The sequence below is a fragment of the Acipenser ruthenus genome, chromosome 13, assembly GCF_902713425.1.
Source record: "Acipenser ruthenus chromosome 13, fAciRut3.2 maternal haplotype, whole genome shotgun sequence".
Lineage (NCBI taxonomy): Eukaryota > Metazoa > Chordata > Actinopteri > Acipenseriformes > Acipenseridae > Acipenser > Acipenser ruthenus.
In genome coordinates this window covers 18,480,060-18,500,638 of record NC_081201.1, presented here as the reverse complement: position 1 = coordinate 18,500,638, position 20,579 = coordinate 18,480,060, and the positions used below count along the sequence as shown (strand labels likewise).

Genomic DNA, 20,579 nt, shown 5'->3' with positions numbered 1-20,579 from the left:
TGTATTATCAGGAATCCAAATGGGTACTGTCAGATTGTGTTGAAATTACAGTAACACTGAAATCAAATTTACAGAACAATGAAAAGTATTATACATTTAAAAGTACTGTGCATTTTATTGAAAATTTAGCTGTAAATTAACTTTAAAAAAATATACATTGTAAATGAACACACTTGAAACCTGCATGTCCCATTCTGATTACAGGGTTTTTAAATCCCAAAACAAGACATCCTCAACATCAGATATTGAGAAAATCAGAAACACATCCAGCTTGCTGTTCATAAGCCTGTATTGTATCCTGTTTCTTTAGAATGGCTGACAGTGTTTGTGGGAATGTTGGAATCTTTAGTAACATCTTTCTATTTCTTGTATGGTGGTGCATTATCCACCGTTTTCAACACCCCCACGTTTTCTCTGCAAGGATAGTGCATGCTTTTGCACTGCTTCATGGAAATAGTACTGGTGCCTAAGCCCTGTGTAACTCGAAATGCATCATAGGATCTGTAGTCCCCAAACTGCACTAAAATACAGTGCAGAGGCGCTAATCTGGATGCAAGTTAATACATTTCCCAATATCCTGTACACTCAACTGTTCAATATAGGGCGATTTGTTTCATTCACATTTTTCTTCCCTGGTGGGCTCCAAAATAATTTGCAAATAGGAAATTTGTGTTAAGTGAATTTGCATTATAACAAGTAATTTACCATAAGTGACTGCTAAATTTGTCCGGGACTATGTAGAAAATTCATTCTATCAGGAAATTGGCCTAATCCAAGTCCGTTTTAACAAGAACTCACTGTATAACCAACAAACAATGAAACACACTGCTGGGTATTACTGTCCATCATTGCAAAACACACCCATGCCACTGCAATCAGTCTCCCTGGTTCAAATCCATTTCCAGACTTACTTTATTCCAACATCCCTGCACCGGCAAGCCATCTTCACCCTGCAGAGACAAAGAAATGAAGAGTGAGACACAGATGATATAACAACATGCTCACAGCAGAGCCTTCATCTCAAGAGTCATCACCATGCAGCCTGTTCAATTCACCTTAGAGTCATCACCATGCAGCCTGTTCAATTCACCTCAGAGTCATCACCATGCAGCCTGTTCAATTCACCTCAGAGTCATCACCATGCAGCCTGTTCAATTCACCTCAGTAACCATGCAGCCTGTTCATTTAATCTCACTCATCACCATGCAGCTTATTTAGTTTCTCCCCATTCCCTCCAACCTGGACCCAGTCACTCGACATAGCAGCCGCCATGTTTGCAATCATGCAAAACAACCCATACGGTACACACACAACATGTTTCTATATACATGAGCTGTAGCATGTTTATTTCAAGAAACATTTTACAAACTGTAAAAACAATCCCCTAAACACTGCTGTGAATAATGCATATCCTGTAGTAGCCCTGTTATTCCAGATCACACTCTTGCCATTCTGTCTCGTCACTCGTATCTTGTAAAGGGCTCTCAATCTCAAATTATAAACAATCATTCAAATTACATTTGCTTGAATATCTCCATAGCAGGCTTTGCCACCACACTATAAATTCACTTCCTTCCTGTGAGGCTTGTATGAGGACCCCACATGCTGAGTCTCACACTCCCAGACAGGATGGGTCCAAATACTTGTTGCACAGGTATTGGATTTATAGTGTTGTGGCATGAAGAGTGGACTTGATAAGAGTCAAAGTAGAAATAAAGTCTGCCGTGATATTGAGAACTAATAAAAGGCTTGGTGGATACACCTTTAAGAGCTCAGGTCCCCTTGATCTTGTGGTGCACAGAAATATGAGGCTACAGTACTAAAGCTAACAGTAGGCTCCAGCCAAGTTGGACTCTTCTAGTCCAAATCAAATGCCAGGTGTCCCCTAAGTTACAAAAGCAGCAGCTTTTCCTTCTGATAAAATGATTCCAGGCTTCTTCCACAGGTTTCCATGGCATCTCATTGACCCACTGGTATGTGTGGTAAGTGTGTTTCATTCAGTTCGGAGATAGGAGTAGGAATGGAAAAGAGTTGATAATATACAGCAATGTGTTTGGGAAGACAAAGGTAGAGGGTTGCAGTGAGTTTAAAGCTGGCACACTGGTTGATAATAATCAGCAGTGTGTTTGGGAAGACAAAGGTAGAGGGTTGCAGTGAGTTTAAAGCTGGCACACTGGTTGATAATATACAGCAATGTGTTTGGGAAGACAAAGGTAGAGGGTTGCAGTGAGTTTAAAGCTGGCACACTGGCACTGACACCATTATTTTGGAATTATTTATGGTTATCTTACTTGTACATGGCCAAATCTAAAACTGTGATGTTCTAAAATGAATTGTGCATGCTTCAGTTGACATTGCAGAGAGATTTGCTACATGTGGCTTATTATTGGTCTTGTTTACTGCAGGTTTGGTGAGTCAATAAGCAGCAGCAGTCAGGGCTCTACTAATAACTAAGGGACAAATATGCCATGTATTATTTCTACAGAAAGAAACTGTTTCCTCAAAGAAAAGGGGGCTATTGTGTTCCAGCAGCATGGTGGGGTCTGGGGGAGCACAGATCAGTTCTTCAGATTTGTTTTGTTACTCAGATCTTTAATTATTGCTGTCTCACAGTATAATGTAATGTGGATACATAACAAATTCACACGTGCCTGTGCTGTGCTGGCTAAACTGCACGTACATCTTCTTTCAGTGGGACAGCTTAAGAGTAATGAACAATCAATCCTCACACTGTAATCCATGGAGGCACTGATAGCCATTCTTTCTGGTGTATGTTATTGTATATAAACTGTCTTCTGTGACTGAGTATTACGGATGTTATAAGTTAACACACCTGGGTCTATAATATCATGTAAGGTGTCTGTCTGGTGGGGGTGTGGGGTGGGAGTGTAGGTGAGAGCAGGGAATGTTATTTTGCATTGTTGAGCTTAAGTTATCTGTTGCAGCCAAGAAGGCAAACATGTAGTGATGGGCCATGGCTAAGTGAAAGCCATTGCAACAGAGCTACTGTTCTCCATTTAAAGAACTTGGCACCCTGTCAATAATATACCATACCAAGTGGGATCTCCATTAAATACTGTAGAATGCTATACCTTTTGGTATGGTAGTTAATTGTTTTACCATTGGTATTGCATGAATAACAGTCTATTCAACACCATAAGAATACAGCGCATTGGGCCCTATTAACAGCACTTTAACACACACTTTATTTTTACAAGCCTGCTCTGCTGAATTAAACAAGTATGTCGACAACATGCATAACCCCCTGCAAATCTATTAGTGCCACAGCCTGCATCCACAGCATGTATGTGTGTGTGAAAGACACACAGATGGACTGACTGACTGGCACCTCCATGCACCCTCAGGTTCCGATACTCTCAATAACTTGTGTAATAATGCAATTACCAAGTCTGATCACAATTGCATAGGTGGTTCTGCAGATACATGTACTGTGTACTGTGCTGTACTGTGGTTCTTGAAATGTATTTTTTGTTTACGACTGTAAGTCGCCCTGGGTAAGGGCGTCTGCTAAGAAATAAATAATAATAATAATAATACATGTGTGACATATGCCACAAGTGCTTAACTATACCCCCACTGCTTTGGGTAACACATTTCAAAAGAGGGTTTTATATAACAACCTCTCACCAAAGATAATATTTACAATCATTAAAGTGTTGTCAATAGAGCCCATTATCTTGTTAATTTTGTAAATACAAGTCAATACCATGGCTTTAGCACTGCTTAGCAGTCATTGGTTTATTTCATGAGGATATTGAAAATGGCATACTGGGGATCAGGGAAGCAAAGCAGGACAGCAGGGGTTCGGGAAGCAGAGCATGCAGGGAAGGGAAGGGGTTACCATACCACTGGGCAAGGGGCATCCAAACCATCCAGGCCTGGCAAGCCCGGTTCACCTTTCTCTCCTTTAAAGCCACGGAATCCCTGTTTGTGAAATCAACTGCGTTTGTTATTCAAGAACAGCTGAGCATGACTCGCTGTGCGCCAGGCTGCCCACAGAGACGCCCTGGCGCCTGCAGACTGCGAGGAGTCAGTGTGAGAGTGGGGCAGCGCGGGCAGCACTGGAACGAGGTACTGAGCTCAGCAAAGAGGGTTTGAGGTGCGAAATGCTGAAGGCTTTGGCACCAGTGCACAGTTTTGCTCAGTTTTTCTAGAAGACTAATATAATAGGAGCAGGCTGGAGCAGTCCAATCAGAGTCCTTGCTCTAGTTGTTCCTCCAGATAACTTTTCACGCAGTTTTGCAAAAGCTTTGACATTTGTACCCCACCTCTCAAATACAGTTTCCAGTCTGCCCACTGTTCCCATCAGTCACGTAAAGAATCCCCCAGACAAGAGGCAAGCTTTAGGCCAGTTGTTTATAGAACCGTCTGAGCCGATGCCCTATTTTTACAGCAGCTTCACTTCATAAAAACATATGAAGAATCCGCCCAAAAGCCTACATAATCCAGAGAATGGATTAGACAGCAATTTCAATGACGTGCCTGCTATTCCTGTTCAGTACAGACCTCACTGTGAGCATTTTCCTCACTGTGAGCATTTACCTGCCACGGTGTTTACTGAGTGAACGAATGACATTCAAAACCATTTAGCACAATGCAGATCAAACAGCTGGCCCTAAAAAGCAGCTTACTTGATTTAGGGTATTCTTGTGTTATTGTTTTTGAAACAAAAATAGGCAAAAGGAGGGAGAACTATAAATTACTTTTGTAAGGATTTTTACAGCCTTTAAAGTAAAATATTAGCAATGCACCTGCTGTACACCTGCCCTCCTTTCCCCTGGTGATACAGGTTTGAAATGAGACATACCAGAGGACATGGTGCATCCAATCCAGGTGCTCCTTGGTCTCCCTTATCCCCTTTGTTCCCCCTGTTGCCTCTCTTTCCCCTCTCCCCCTGCAAACAACAGCGCATTTAGAAAAACTGCTTCGGAGGCCTGGCGGCTCACCAGGGAAGAACACATTGGAAAAATACAACACAGTCTGTCAACAAATACAAATATGCACTTTTAAATATTAAGAATTGTTGGTAAAGAAAAATTATATAGGTCTGCAGTATGATATATAATACAACGTATTACACTGTGTAACACATTTTTTTTTTTTTTTTTGGTTCCTGGGTAGTAAGTGTTATTTCCTAATTGCTTATGCCTCAAAAGTATAGAAAATGGCTATTATTCCCCACAAACTTTGCTTTTGTGACCAGGACAGTGATATTTTGAAATGTACCTATTTTCCAGAACATTCCAGATAGATTCAGTGCTGAGTAAACTTGGAGTAACTTCTAGAACTTTCTAGAACTTTCCAGTAATATAAATAGGAGTATAAATACAGGGGCCTTAAGCCCACCAGTTCAGTTTAGTTCCAGCTGCCTAAGTGGATACATATCTGCATTTTTCTGAGATGGCATCAAGAGGCTGCAAGCATCCGGCAGACACATTTTGCTATGTCTGCGGTCAATTTATCAAGACAAGAGCGAAAAAGTACTCTGTGGAAGCATCTGCTAAGATGTGTGAGGCCTACAAGGCATATTTAGGCATGCCTATTGGGTATCAAGACAAACCCTGGGCACCTCATTTCACCTGCGAGCACTGCAAAAAAACTCTGGAAGGTAAGATGGACAATTGTTGCTCGGAATTCTATGTTATAAAATTTGTTAATTTTTAAAATTGTAAAAGTTTTTAATTTTAAAATGTTTTACAATTTTCAATGTTATTGAAAAAATATATCATATATGAAAAATGTTGCGAGAATCTCTTACACATTAGTCATGGGTGAAATAAATGTATTTTTGTAGGATGGTACAGAGGGGAAAAGAGAGCCATGAAGTTCGCTATCCCAAGAATTTGGCGGGAACCCACTGACCACTCAAGCAACTGCTACTTCTGCATGGTGGACCCTTCCAAGCGGACCGAGTTCTCTGTGGGGAGGAACAACGTCAAGTGGGAGCCACTGGTGGACCCCCGGAAGGTGCTGATGCCACCACTGCACATCAAATTGGGCCTTATGAAACAATTTGTCAGAGCTCTAGATAAGGAGTCGGCAGCCTTCAAGTACCTTCAAGACTTCTTCCCTAAGCTGTCTGAGGCAAAGGTCAAAGCCGGTGTCTTCGTCGGACCACAGATAAAGAAGATCCTGGAGTGCAATGAATTCCCCAAGAAGCTCACTAGTAAGGAGAAAGCGGCTTGGAACAGCTTTGTCGCAGTGGTTCGGGGCTTCCTGGGCAATCACAAGGCCGAAAACTATGTGGAGCTGGTTGAGACTCTGGTGAAGAACTACGGCACAATGGGCTGTAGGATGTCCCTCAAAGTCCATATCCTTGATGCTCATCTTGATAAATTCAAGGAGAACATGGGAGCGTACTCGGAGGAGCAAGGCGAGCGCTTCCACCGGGATATACTGGACTTTGAACGACGCTACCAAGGACAGTATAACGAGAACATGATGGGAGACTACATTTGGGGGCTGATTCGTGAAAGTGATTTACAGTATAATCGTAAATCTCGAGAAACTACTCACTTCTAAATCTTTTGTAGTCATTTTTGTATTACTTTAGTATAAATACATGTTAATTTGGATTCATATGTTGTTTTTTTCTGACTTTATGTGAACAAAAAGACACAAATTCGCCCGTTTTCTCATTGGAAATAGGTCAATTTCAAAATATCACTGTCCTGGTCACAAAAGCAAAGTTTGTGGGGAATAATAGCCATTTTCTATACTTTTGAGGCATAAGCAATTAAGGAAATAACACTTACTACTCAGGAACAAAAATTGTGTTACATAGTGTTATCAAGTATATTAAAGGGGGGTGGGGGTTATTGATAAGGAATGAGTGGAGGTGCAGGCAGATTGTACATTGGGAGAGAGGATATTTTTTGTCATTGGTGAGTGGATAACTGCAGAACATTCCAGTTTTCCAGTACTTTCAAACCTATTTTTTATTAATCATTTGCCATTTTCTTCTTAGCTTTATTAACATTGTTGTTGGTACCTCGATTACTGTGTAGAGATTGTTTTGGTTCTTGTTCTTTTATGCTAATTGTATCAATTTTAAAAACAGCGGTCTGGCAAAGCAACCAGGAGGATGGAGTAAAGGAAGGGGAGAGAGAATTTACAATAAACTCCAGATTAAATGTGGTTAAGAAATGTCATCTGTAATTTAAATCATTATCTTCACTGAAGTGTGCTTGAGAAGGCACTGGCTGAAATGTTTAAGTTCTTGACTCAGGAGATTTCCACTCACTAGGGACAGGGGAGTGTAGCTTCAGATTAAAATCAAAATAAAGGAAAAAAGGGGTTTGAAGGTTTGAAGGGGGAGGCAGGAGAGAAGGAGATTAACTCGAAGGGGAGGAGGAGGATGAGGAGCAGAGACCGGGGTGAGAGGGGAGAGAGAAAGGCCGGAGATACAGAGCAGGATGGAGGGGAGGAAAGGGGTAAGGAAGACCTGTGGAAACAAGGAACAGAAAAACGACGAGAGGAGAAAAGAAACGAGAATCTCAAATCCCTTTAGATTTTCACAGTTAGCATTTTCAGTTGGCCCCTCATTTGACTGATATGCCTGGTTGTATTTTACTTAATTTTATATGGTGGCCCAGTACACTTTTAAAGCAGGGATGTCACCTTTTCTGTCATTATTAAAATGACTTTCATTAGCCATACAGTCTGTACTAGGGTTATCACAGAAATAGGATGGTTCCACAATGGTAACATTTTCATAATTTGACATGCTAGTGGTATTGCAATGCTATGAATCTATACACACAATCCATTAACATTCCTAGCAGTGGCTGTGTGTTACTGGGTCAGGATTCCTGTGTTATTCAGTCCCACATTCTTTGTACTGCAGTTGCTCGTAACACAGTGGGCTTGATAACGGTTATCTCAGGGTTTCTTCAGGGTTTCTCAATGGTATTTTTCTATTGTTATGTATTAGCAGCTGCAACTAAAATAACAACTATTGCTCATCAACAATTCTCACAAAGTACTGCTTCTGACACCTAAGAAACCTACTGTATATTAAAGGCTTCTGTTAGCCCTGTCCTGTCCTTGCTTCAGTAGCATTTTGTATGCAAATGTTCCTTTTGAATTCTGTTAGCCCTGTCCTGTCCTTGCTTCAGTAGCATTTTGTATGCAAATGTTCCTTTTGAATTCTGTTAGCCCTGTCCTGTCCTTGCTTCAGTAGCATTTTGTATATGAATATTCGTATTGAATTACTGCTAAATTAATGTTACTCATATATTGCATACGGTTTATGAATCAAACATCCAAAGTTGTTATTATGTCGATATGGGGAGTTATATTGTATCATTAAAATGTGCTAACCTAACATTAACAAAGAACCCGAGGCCAGCTGCTACTGGGACTGCATGACTGTTTTGGTGCTGAGTTTTTAGACAGAAAGAGGCCAACTGAATCTGCTAAGAAATATTTTATTATTATATATCCATCAACGTCCATTTTTTAGCAGCTGAATTGTATTGAAACATTCTGTCCAATTAAAATTGTGTTTAATATTTCTATACTGTATGAAAGTTATTCATAGCTGAATGCTTCTCAGGTAAGAAAAACCAACAACACATTAGGTATAAAATGAGAACCCACCAAAATCTGCTGGCAATGCCTTTATCATATTGCTACAATGTATATCTGATGCACTGCATTGTGCTGGCAATGCCTTTATCATATTGCTACAATATATATCTGATGCACTGCATTGTGCTGGCAATGCCTTTATCATATTGCTACAATATATATCTGATGCACTGCATTGTGCTGGCAATGCCTTTATCATATTGCTACAATGTATATCTGATGCACTGCATTGCATACCTGGCACTGTTATTGATTTGGTCTTGGTTTAATAGGGTCAATGGTGCCAGTTGTGTTGCTGGTTTCCTTTGATAAGAAGCAGTGTCAACAGGGTTCAAACTCCCCCAACCTCATTTCTCCTTATAAGAACAATTTAAACATTGCCTTTTAATGTAAAGATATGTGCATTATCTACGTATAGTATTCATATCTTTATATGAAAAGGTCCTCCTTGATATTGACAGGTGTAGGCACTTAAGGGTTCAAATCCATTCCCATACTCTTCATTAGCTTCAATATTATTTTCACTGCTGCCTTTATTATTGTGCAGCTCAAGTTTTAATGATGAGTTTAGTTTTAACACGAACAAAGGGCACTGAAGTTACAGGATCGTTTTTTCACTCAGGCCCTTCTGATTCTTAGGTAGCCTGGTATTGTTTGAACTGGGTGTTCTGTGAAGAGGTGAGGCTAAGACTTTGTGAACCCCGGGTATGAAAATCATCATGCAACACTGCAGAATACAGGATGTCTTCTTATTCAGACCAGACAGGTTGAAATGCACTTTCCCCTGGAGTACCTAGCTAGACTGCCACCTACCATCCGAAACCTATGGAGCAGGACCATTGCCACAAAACTCATGCTCTGTGCTCCACAGTTACATTAACAGCATATTAATAATACTGACAGGATACAGCAATAGAGGTTTATAAAACATGCAACTAAGCCACTATAAGAAAACATACAATGCTCCTGGCAGCCCTGGACTCCAGTGAAAGGCAGTCATGGCAAGTGAATTAACATATTTGTCTTACCCGGTTTCCTTTCTCTCCCGGTGGTCCTACTAAACCCTGAGAAACAGAAGACAGAATGGATGAGTCAGTGAGTTCACTGAGTCCGGTAACACTTTAGTGTAAGGATCCATTTGATATATATATATATATATATATGAATTATGTAATACATATTATACCATTCAAATGATTTCAAACATGTACTGACATTCAGTGTTAATATTTCTGGTCCTTAGTTTATAACTGTTAATAGCATAATTGATAAAATGTTTATAGATTGTATTTGACTATTTATGACATATCCGTAGAATAAAGACGTGTCTTCACCAAACACTGAGAAATATAATATAGTGAGTTTCAATGGGAAAGTGTGAACTGAGTGAAGTATCTAATGTGTTGAGTAGCCAGTAACCAAAGCATGTACATGATCTGGGGGCTCTCCATAATGTTTGTTTGATCTACCAGGACTCCTTAGAAAGGAATACTTCCTTTTGCCTTCCATTTATTGAATTAAGTTGGTGATAGTCATGACTCTCACATTCCATTTAATTCAAGTATTCCCTTATAAAAGTTTACCATGCTAAATTTGCAGTTTTCCCATACTTTCCTGTGGTTATACTATCCATTTACCGTAGTTTACCATGCCTCTCTGGGCTTTACAATGCTTACCCATGCTTTACCATGCTTACCCATGCTTTACCATTCTTTCACTGTGCTTCATTACACTTTGCTATGATTTTACTATGGGAAGCTTTTATAAGGGTTACTCCTAATTCTACTGAATGAATAAGCGAGCAATGCTAAGTGTGGATTTATGGTTGTTTGAAGTGCATGTGAAGGCAGCTGGGTTGCTGGAGGTAGGTGTTCCTCAGCAGGTGTGAAGTGCATGTGAAGGCAGCTGGGTGGCTGGAGGTAGGTGTTCCTCAGCAGATGTGAAGTGCATGTGAAGGTAGCTGGGTTGCTGAAGGTAGGTGTTCCTCAGCAGATGTGAAGTGCATGTGAAGGTAGCTGGGTTGCTGAAGGTAGGTGTTCCTCAGCAGGTGTGAAGTGCATGTGAAGGCAGCTGGGTGGCTGGAGGTAGGTGTTCCTCAGCAGGTGTGAAGTGCATGTGAAGGCAGCTGGGTGGCTGGAGGTAGGTGTTCCTCAGCAAGTGTGAAGTGCATGCGAAGGCAGCTGGGTTGCTGGAGGTGGGTGTATCAGGAGCTGTGTATTCATCCTTACAGGGATTCCTGGGGTCCCGGCTGGTCCTGCAGATCCAGGGTCTCCCTTGTCTCCCTGAAACAGACATGGGCCTCATTATTCACCCTGAGGGACTATTAGCAACTGGCTTACTAACACATTAACAAATGTTGTTCATCTTGTGTTAAAAGTTATTTGAAAAACGAATAATGTTATAATACAAAAATACTACTACAGGAAATCTTTAGAAGTGCTTTTTAACTAATGTAACCCCAAAATTAACAATATTTTTTTTAACATGTTAATATGCTTGTTGTTATTAAAATAAAGCTTTTCTACTTTCTACATTGCCTGCCTTCATGACACCGTTTACACACAGTTCTGCCCGTTCCCGTCCCCTCACAGCTCTCCTCACTCCTCCACTGGACCCCCAGCTCATAGTGTTGTTGTGCTCTGGTCAGGCGTGGCATTAGCTGTGCACAGCTCAATCTCTGTACTCACCCCCTCTCCTTTTGGTCCTGCTGGCCCTGGTGCACCCATTGGTCCCATAACTCCCTTTAAAATATAACAGCAACCTGGAGTCAACATTTACACAGCAATGTGTTGTAAAAACAATAAAGAAAACAGCAGAATTAAAAGGCTTCTGCTTAAAAAGACAGTAAGGCCTCAGCTTTTATTTTAAATTTCAGAACAACATCCAGCTTACAAGAATGTCTCTGTTCTATCATTTTTCTTATTACTGTAATTAATGGTTGATTTGTATTATGAATAAAACCTGAGGCCCTACATTAAAAAAAATAAATAAATAAATAAAAACATTAAAAAATAACCACATTATTGTTTTGTTCCATTTTGATAAAAAAAAAAATAGTAATAATAATAAAAAAAATATATATATATATATACGTATTTGATCTCAGGCACACAGTGTAGTACTAGCCATGCATTCGTATCCCTCCATGCTCCATTGACAAGGACACAGAGTAATAGAGGGGACTGATACACAGAACTCCTCCTTCCTCAAAGCCCGCCGGAGATCCACTGAAACATCCAACTTACAGTGATAGAAAAGATCATATCACACAGCGTCTGTGGCCATATGCTGTAACTGCTGTTTCTTTGTTCTGAATTAAACCCAGCCTGCAGCACTGCCAGCTAACCAGTTGCTGTCAGGATTTCAATTTAAAAGAAAACAAACTGTTTCTTAGAAGATTTACCTTAGCATTTTAAATTAAAGTAAAATTGCACAAGTTCAGTGATTTCCAGTGTGGGTTTTGATTTAGGGGGCCTGTGTAAACAAGGCTCCAATAGGACAATGAGACAGAGACAGACACAAGCTGGGACGCAGGCAGCAGGCAGGCAGGCTGGGGGAGGTACAAGAGGAATCGGACACGTGCCACTCACCGCTGGGCCAGGCCTGCCGTCTAAACCATGAGCACCCTGGACAGTATGTAAAGGGTTAAAAGAAGCAGAGAGAAGAAACAGGAGGGGGGACATGGTGTGAGTGAAGCAGTGACTCTGGGACATATGCTTTGTCAAAAACATGTCTAATGAAAGGTGATGGTTTCACTATTAAGAGACGGTAACCCTTTTTAAATATATCTGGGTCAGTTCTATGATTTTTTATCATTGCCTAAGAGGGTGATAAAAATCAATGTCCTCTTGGCAGCTGTGCAGTGTGAAACAAACCTGATTTAAAAGCTGCGATGTGTTGTGCTATCTGCTGTCTCACACTGTTGCAATGACCAAACCACATCACTGTTTGTGTGTGCTGTATGTGTGTGAGAGGGAGCTTAAAAGGGGTTACTGTGCCTTTAAAAATGTAACTACAGTACATTTAACAATGGATGAGTTGACCTGCCACACTTTGGGGCTCACAGTGACAAAGAAGCAGAAACACCACTTCTGGATTATTTTTTTGTATTATTATTATTTTTTTTTTTTTTTTTTACAACATGCTGTTATACAAGTGGCTTCACAAATGAAAACAACACTTCCAGACATACTTGAACATTCTCACCCAGGCACACAGTCCCAGGTAGATTATAACACAACGTCAGGGATACGGGTTCGGGGGGGTGGTGGGAGGTGGAGGTTGCGGGGGTTAGTGACCAATCACTCTTGGCAGGTTGCAACAGTAGATCATGCCTGTTATTGCAAAGCAGACTTGCCCGTCGTGTTTGGATGATATGAAGCACTGACCGATCGGTGGTGCCACTGATAACAGACAGCCCACAGGTCCACCTTCCCACCCTGATCACCATGGTCTACTGTTGCTACCTGACCAGTGTGCCAGTGACACAGTTAGTGCTCTACACTGTGCACACTCTCAATGTTGAGCGACTGTACAAGCTGGCATGGACTGGGTTTATACGCCTCCCAGTTTCTAAAACAGCGCTGACACATCACTGCATCTTAACATAGCGACACAGGGCTCTGCACATGGGACAGGGGGAGTGCACACACCCAGGCCAACTGGTAAAGAGACCAAATAGGGGCTCCTGCAGCTACCAATCAGGGTTTGTTTTGCATTCAGGATGGATCTGCTGGGGTGCAACCTCAGGGATGTCCTGTACACAAGGACTGGGAATTGAGAGATGTGCTGTACACAAGGACTGGGAATTGAGGGGTGTCCTGTACACAAGGACTGGGAATTGAGAGATGTGCTGTACACAAGGACTGGGAATTGAGGGATGTCCTGTACACAAGGACTGGGAATTGAGGGATGTCCTGTACACAAGGACTGAGGGATGGCCTGTACACAAGGACTGGGAATTGAGGGATGTCCTGTACACAAGGACTGAGGGATGTCCTGTACACAAGGACTGGGAATTGAGAGATGTGCTGTACACAAGGACTGGGAATTGAGGGATGTCCTGTACACAAGGACTGGGAATTGAGGGATGTCCTGTACACAAGGACTGGGAATTGAGGGATGTCCTGTACCCAAGGACTGGGAATTGAGAGATGTCCTGTACACAAGGACTGGGAATTGAGGAATGTCCTGTACACAAGGACTGGGAATTGAGAGATGTGCTGTACACAAGGACTGGGAATTGAGGAATGTCCTGTACACAAGGACTAGGAATTGAGAGATGTGCTGTACACAAGGACTGGGAATTGAGAGATGTGCTGTACACAAGGACTGGGAATTGAGAGATGTCCTGTACACAAGGACTGGGGATTGAGGGATGTCGTACACAAGGACTGGGAATTGCTATTTTGGTAATTTAGCCAGCCCTGCACTTGGGATATATAGACAAGGCCTTTCTGGGACACTGGGCTGGGTTTGCAAAGCTGTTTACTCCAAGTTGTCATGAGCACATTTTTGTTTATTTCCTTTTGTGTTGCTCTACTGAGCGACTGTGCTTCTTTGGGAAAAAATATAAACCATCCTGAGGTATTTTCTGGAGTTAGGAATGAATAAGAACATAAGAAAGTTTACAGACGAGAGGAGGCCATTCGGCCCATCTTGCTCATTTGGTTGTTAGTAGTTTATTGATCCCAGAATCTCATCAAGCAGCTTCTTGAAGGATCCCAGGTGTCAGCTTCAACAACATCACTAGGGAGTTGGTTCCAGACCCTCACAATTCTCTGTGTAAAAAAGTTCCTCCTATTTTCTGTTCTGAATGCCCCTTTATCTAATCTCCATTTGTAACCCCTGGTCCTTGTTTCTTTTTTCAGGTCAAAAAGTCCCTTGGGTTGACACTGTCAATACCTTTTAGAATTTTAAATGCTTGAATCAGATCACCGCATAGTCTTCTTTGTTCAAGACCGAATAGATTCCATTCTTTTAGCCTGTCTGCATACGACATGCCTTTTAAACCCGGGATAATTCTGGTTGCTCTTCTTTACACTCTTTCTAGAGCAGCAATATCATTTTTGTAACAAGGTGACCAGAACTGAACACAATATTCTAGATGAGGTCTTACTAATGCATTGTAAAGTTTTAACATTACTTCCCTTGATTTAAATTCAACACTAATAACTACTGGGCATGCAAGGAAAAGGTATTTTATTAGTGTTTTACCAATGGCAAACTATTCCAGCTAAACTGTAGCAAGGAACTGGTTGACTGTACTTTTCTGACATAAATTGTTTTTTGTTTTTTCATGTCAGTTTCTACAGCTATAGCCAAAAGTTTTTCATCACCCTCGAATTTTAGGATTGAGACATTTAGGACTGAAACTTAGATTTTTTATTTAACATCATGTAATCAGAGAAACTACAAAATGATAAGTCTACCTGACGCCATAATAGTAGTACAGTATTTCATGTTAGTTTTCGAAATCTCACATTTTTCAGTTTGTCAGTTTTTCGTTAAGTATATGGAAACTACAAAAGCGGTATGTAATTAAATATGTTAATGTGACATTATTCGGCATGTCTCATTCAACTGTATGAAGCAACATTGGTTAATTCTTTAGGGTGATGCAAAACATTTGGCCAGCGCTGTGGATCTCCAGAACATTTCTGATTGTTTGTTGTACTCACGGGCAATCCCAGAGGGCCTCTGTCTCCTTTCTCTCCCTTCTCTCCCAGATCCCCCTTGTCACCCTTCCGGCCATCTCTTCCTGCCTCACCCTGAGGAAACATGCCAGAGTGTAACAGTGACTACCCAGAACTTCACAGTCAGCAGCCTGCAAACCTGCAGGTCTGTTCTGATGACCTGAGCATGCCGATGTCATTTTGAAACATGTAACTCTACTGTGAAGCGCTTGACACTGTTGACCCCATTCTTAGTATTGTATTCAATAATGTTAATAAAGGGTTCAGTGAAACTCCAGGGCAGCAACATTCACATCTGCAGTTGTCGTCATGCTTTCCCCATGGTTATACTGAGCTTTATCATAGTTTTCTATGGTTTGCCATGTTTTTGAATATGCTTTACCATACAGTACCTCCCTGGGCTATACAATGCTTCCTTACGTATTCTTTACTACGCTTTCACTATGCTTTATTACACTTTGCTATGCTTTTACTGTGAGACGCTTTTATAAGGGTTAAAATATATATTTATATAAATTGTCAGCATGCCTGGATAACACTTTAAAATACTGTAAAATATAAAGTAAGCCCTCTTACCTTTGACCCTGAAAGTCCTGGAGGTCCCTGCATTAAAAAAAAGCATAAAAAGCAATTTTTTATTGTATGATAGACATGCACATTATTCTAAGTATTAAGATGCTTCTGGGTTTCAAAGCATTGCAGTGGCTACCCTGCAAGACAATATCCCCAGCTAGTGGTGTGTGGGGAAAAATGCACCAGAATGTTCACATGAAAGCGGTGTGATTGAGCTACAACATGGCTGCATCCGATTTACAGCATGCTGACAGTGAACCACTTTAATAGAAAGGAACCCATTCCAGAGAAACTGTTATTGTCTGCAGGGTCAGTGCAGTGCCTGTAAGCGTCACAGTGTAAATATAGTCCTAGTCTATTAGTTTTAATAGTACTCAATTACATAGAGCCCCATGACACAGCTGGAAAGAACATGCATAGTTACATGAGGTACAGCTCCATGGTAAACAGGGCTATTTATGGATGTCTTTGGTCCTCCATGCTGTGCTTGTGAGATGAGACCAGGGTTTGTAAATGATTCATAGACATGGCTGTGACGATGAAATCCAAGGTTTTTATCCACACTGTCAACAATAGGGAGCGCCCCAGAGCACTAGAGTACAGTACCTTGATTGCCCATTAACTAGCCATGCCCATCACTAAAGGGGGTAGTGGTCTCGCCGTCAGGGCAGTACTGTATCACACGTGGTCTAGCTAGCTTGAACGAGGAGAAAGGAAGGTTTTACTCACCAGGGGGCCGGCTGGTCCCTCTGCTCCTGGGGGACCTGGGGGGCCACTAACCTGGAAGAGCAAGAAAAGAAAGCAGAGTTTCAAAACCTCAGGGAAGCACTAGTGCTCTGCCAAAGACATGCTTTCCCTTATAAAAGATTCCCACAGTAAAGGCGCAGTAACGTGTAATAAAGCATAGTGAACGCATGGTGGTAAGCATTGTAAAGTACAGAGAGGTATGGTAAGGCATATTAAAAAACATGACAAAAGCATGGGAAATGGTAAATGCATAATAGAACCATGGAAAAAGCATGGTAAAGGTGCAAAAATATCATACAAAAATATTGTGGTCAAATTTTACAATTTACAATTTTTTTAATATTGTTACTAACTATTCCACTGCTTTCATCACTTACAATAGACACTTTTGTCTCTGTATGTGGCATTTCAAATTCAAACTCATGACAACATTCCCACAATGTGAGAGACAAACATTTTAACTGTTTGAAACGTAACAAAAGACCAAAAAACAAATCTAATTATCAAATTAACAATCAATTGAATCTCCTTATCCAAATGTGTTTTTACATCCATTTCCATGATTTCACTGACTTTATTCAAATTCATGATTTTCACGATTTCCGTTACCTTGTGTACTAAGTACTTGTGCATGTTAACTTTATTTTATACAATATTAATGGTACAGTAATTGTTATTAATACCTCTTAAGCCCCCTTTTTATTTCCTGGGGGGCTCAAGCCCCTGAGGCCCCCCCATAGCCTGCGCCTATGATTCTAGTTGCCTATTAGTTACAGTTAGAGGCTATTCTAAGAAACAAAATGTTGAGGGATTCCCTTTTAATACAATGTAAAAAAAATAATGAGGGCCATTCAATTTAAATTGGATTGTGGTACAGTGTGTGAGATGTTGAAAACTTTCCATTGGTTCTACAGACAGTCTACTGTTTCTGGTAGAGACTGCGGAAAGAAATGCTTGGAAGTGGAAATGGACGATCACACTGAATTGAAGATCTTGTCTGGTCTGCCCTTCCAGACTGAAAGCCAGTAACGTACAGCATGGGTACTTCTCGGTTCAGGTTGTCAACGGTATCATGGTAATGTTGTGGTCAGTACTCCCGACAGTGTGATGGATCACTTACCGGAGAACCAGCTGGACCGACGTCTCCCTTGTCTCCTTTCGGCCCAGTGAAGCCCATGATTCCTGGCTCCCCGGTCTGTCCGGTTAAACCATCCCTGCCTTTGGGGCCCTCGGGGCCAGGGGGACCCTGCTCACCTGCTTTCCCTCGGGGGCCCTAGGAAACACAACCAGGAGCATGACTCACCAGAAACCAAGAGGTAAAAACGAAACATCCAAAACCTAAAGCATTTGTACTTTTCCATTAAAAACCTGTCAGATACAATAAGAGGTGGGATTTATCTGAACAGCTAGGTACTGCTATAGGAAAGGCTTAGAATAAGACATACAGTGAGCACATGCATAGCCCCTGACAAATGATTTGAAAGGCGAATGGAGCTACTGTAGGAACAATTACAACACCAGCATCCATAAAACCATGGTTTACAGCTGGGCAACCAGCTAGGACAATGAAGATCAGACAGGACTGAGGTTGTGTTGTGAGTGCACAAACCTTAAAACACAACACAGACTGTAGGACTTCTGTCCTGATAATGCTGTTTTCTACTTGGGGTTCCACTAGTGCTGGATGGACAGCAAGCAGTAAAAGGGTATTGAAAAATGAACAGCATTTGTAGCCTCACAAATATAACTCTCACAAATATAAATATAAGAGGCAGTTCACAGAGAGTAAACATACTGGCAAAGGCAACAGAGAACATTTATAGAATCAGTAGATTGTTCCTATACAGTACAATAACTGCCGTTTGTCTATGTTAATGATCTCAGCATGGTTTGACCTAAATGTTGTCTATATTACCTCCTGCTGGAGACTGAATACAATATAAATACAGCGGCAAGAAAGAGGTCTGTAACAGAGTACAGTGTATTTATACACAGCACTGTTCAGATTGTTAACATAGACTATGTGTGCCTGCTACACAGTATTGAACACAAACCTTCTCCCCATCAAGACCTGGTGCACCAGGTAACCCCATTTCGCCCTATGAAAGAGAAGGAACGGGTTCAACTCACAAGCTCATCACATCCGGCTGACACACAAGCATGAAGAGACGGAGTCATGGGAATTATCATCATTTTAAATGCCAACAATTTCTATGACTAATTACACATGTAATTGCAAGAAACTGTAAAACATTTTTTAATTGCATGAAGTTGTGTAGTTTGTTGCAGAGATGCTAGAACTACTGTATATGTGTAATCACAGTGAAGTTCAAATGTTCGGTTTTTAATTAGCATGTGAATTTCTAAATTCCAGCAAACCTGGAGCATGTTCTCAAAGGACAATTTGCAACATTGTTATTGTTTATTAACAGAATTGCTTTTTATTACATTCCTTGAAATAAACACAAATCCCAGATAGAACAAAATGCAAGCTAAAATGTGTAATAATTAGTTCTGAAGCATTTCTCAGGGGGTTATCAGATGTACAGTATGACTGCGTGTGACAAAAGCCCTGCCCTCCTCTGCCCTTCCCTGCCCTGCCTTGCTCTGCTCTGCTCTGCCCTGCCCTGCTCTGCCCTGCACTGCTCTGATCTGATCTGCCATGCCTTGCCATGCCTTGCCATGCCCTGCTCTGCTCTGCTCTGCTCTGCTCTCCTCTGCCCTGCCCTGCCCTGCTCTGCCCTGCCCTGCCCTCCTCTGCCCTTCCTGCTCTGCTCTGCCCTGCCCTGCCCTGCTCTACTCTGATCTTCCCTGCCCTGCTCTGCCCTGCCAGGCCCTGCCCTGCCCTGTTCTGCTCTACCCTGCCCTACTCTCCTAAACCCTGCCTGCTCTGCCCTGCCCTGCCCTTCTCTCCTCTGCCCTGCCCTGCCTGCTCTGCTCTGCTCTGTCCTGCCCTCCTCTGCCCTTCCTGCTCTGCTCTGCCCTGCCCTGCTCTGCTCTGCCTGGCTCTCCTCTGCCCTGAGCTGCCCTGCCTGCCCTGCCCTGCCCTGCTGTGCTGGGTGTGCAAGCATGTCACTTACCTTCATTCCTGGTGTTCCTGAGGGGCCGGGGGGCCCTGGTAGACCAGATGAACCCTGGAAATCAAATATCACTCATTAGAAACACACTATAATGTCATCCCCACATACTCAAGGACAACTGAAGTGGAGGACTACTGTGATCTGCGTTGCCCTGCCCTGATCTGCTCTGCCCTGCCCTCCTCTGCCCTTCCTGCCCTGTCCTGCCCTGCCCTGCTCTGCCCTGCCCTGCCCTGCCCTACTCTCCTCTCCTCTGCCCTGCCTGCTCTGCTCTGCCCTGCCCTGCCCTGCCCTGTCCTGCTCTGCCCTGCCTCGCCTTGCTCTGCTCTTCCCTGCCCTGCCGTACTCTGCTCTGCCCTGCCTGCTCTGCTGTGCCCTGCCCTGCCCACTCTGTTTTGTTCTGCTCTGCTGTGCCCTGCCCTGCTCTCCCCTCCTCTGCCCTGCCCTGCCCTGCTCTGCCCCGCTCTCCTCTGCCCTGCCCTGCCCTGCTCTGCTCTGCCCTGCCCTGCCCTGCTCTGCCCCGCTCTCCTCTGCCCTGCCCTGCCCTGCCCTGCTCTGCTCTGCTCTGCCCTGCCCTGCCCTGCCCTGCTCTGCCCGGCTCTCCTCTGCCCTGCCCTGCCCTGCCTTGCTGTGCTGGGTCTGCAAGCATGTCACTTACCTTCATTCCTGGTGTTCCTGAGGGGCCGGGGGGCCCTGGTAGCCCAGGGGGACCCTGGAAATCAAACAGCACTCATTAGAAAAACACTCTAATGTCATCCCCACGTATTCAAGGACAACTGAAGTGGAGGACATCTATTCTACAGCTTCTAATACTGCCACCCATGAAACTGGTGCATTTACTGCATAGAGTTTAAGGCTGATAATAGTTAGATAT

General features: G+C 42.5%; 1 protein-coding gene across 2 annotated transcripts in view; it reads right to left on the bottom strand.

Annotated features, from left to right (window-relative positions):
• The window catches only part of col13a1 (collagen, type XIII, alpha 1), a 92,536-nt gene that overhangs the window by 5,726 nt on the left and 66,231 nt on the right, over positions 1-20,579 (bottom strand). For both annotated transcript variants that reach the window (XM_059035697.1, XM_059035696.1), the window contains 13 exons: positions 20,364-20,417; positions 19,709-19,762; positions 18,683-18,727; positions 17,749-17,901; positions 16,611-16,661; positions 15,885-15,911; positions 15,294-15,383; positions 12,204-12,239; positions 11,301-11,354; positions 10,842-10,895; positions 9,642-9,677; positions 4,829-4,915; positions 912-950 (listed from right to left, as the gene is read on the bottom strand). In XM_059035697.1, coding sequence (XP_058891680.1) covers positions 912-950; positions 4,829-4,915; positions 9,642-9,677; positions 10,842-10,895; positions 11,301-11,354; positions 12,204-12,239; positions 15,294-15,383; positions 15,885-15,911; positions 16,611-16,661; positions 17,749-17,901; positions 18,683-18,727; positions 19,709-19,762; positions 20,364-20,417 — 780 coding nt within the window. The remainder of the gene's footprint in view (positions 1-911; positions 951-4,828; positions 4,916-9,641; positions 9,678-10,841; positions 10,896-11,300; positions 11,355-12,203; positions 12,240-15,293; positions 15,384-15,884; positions 15,912-16,610; positions 16,662-17,748; positions 17,902-18,682; positions 18,728-19,708; positions 19,763-20,363; positions 20,418-20,579) is intronic.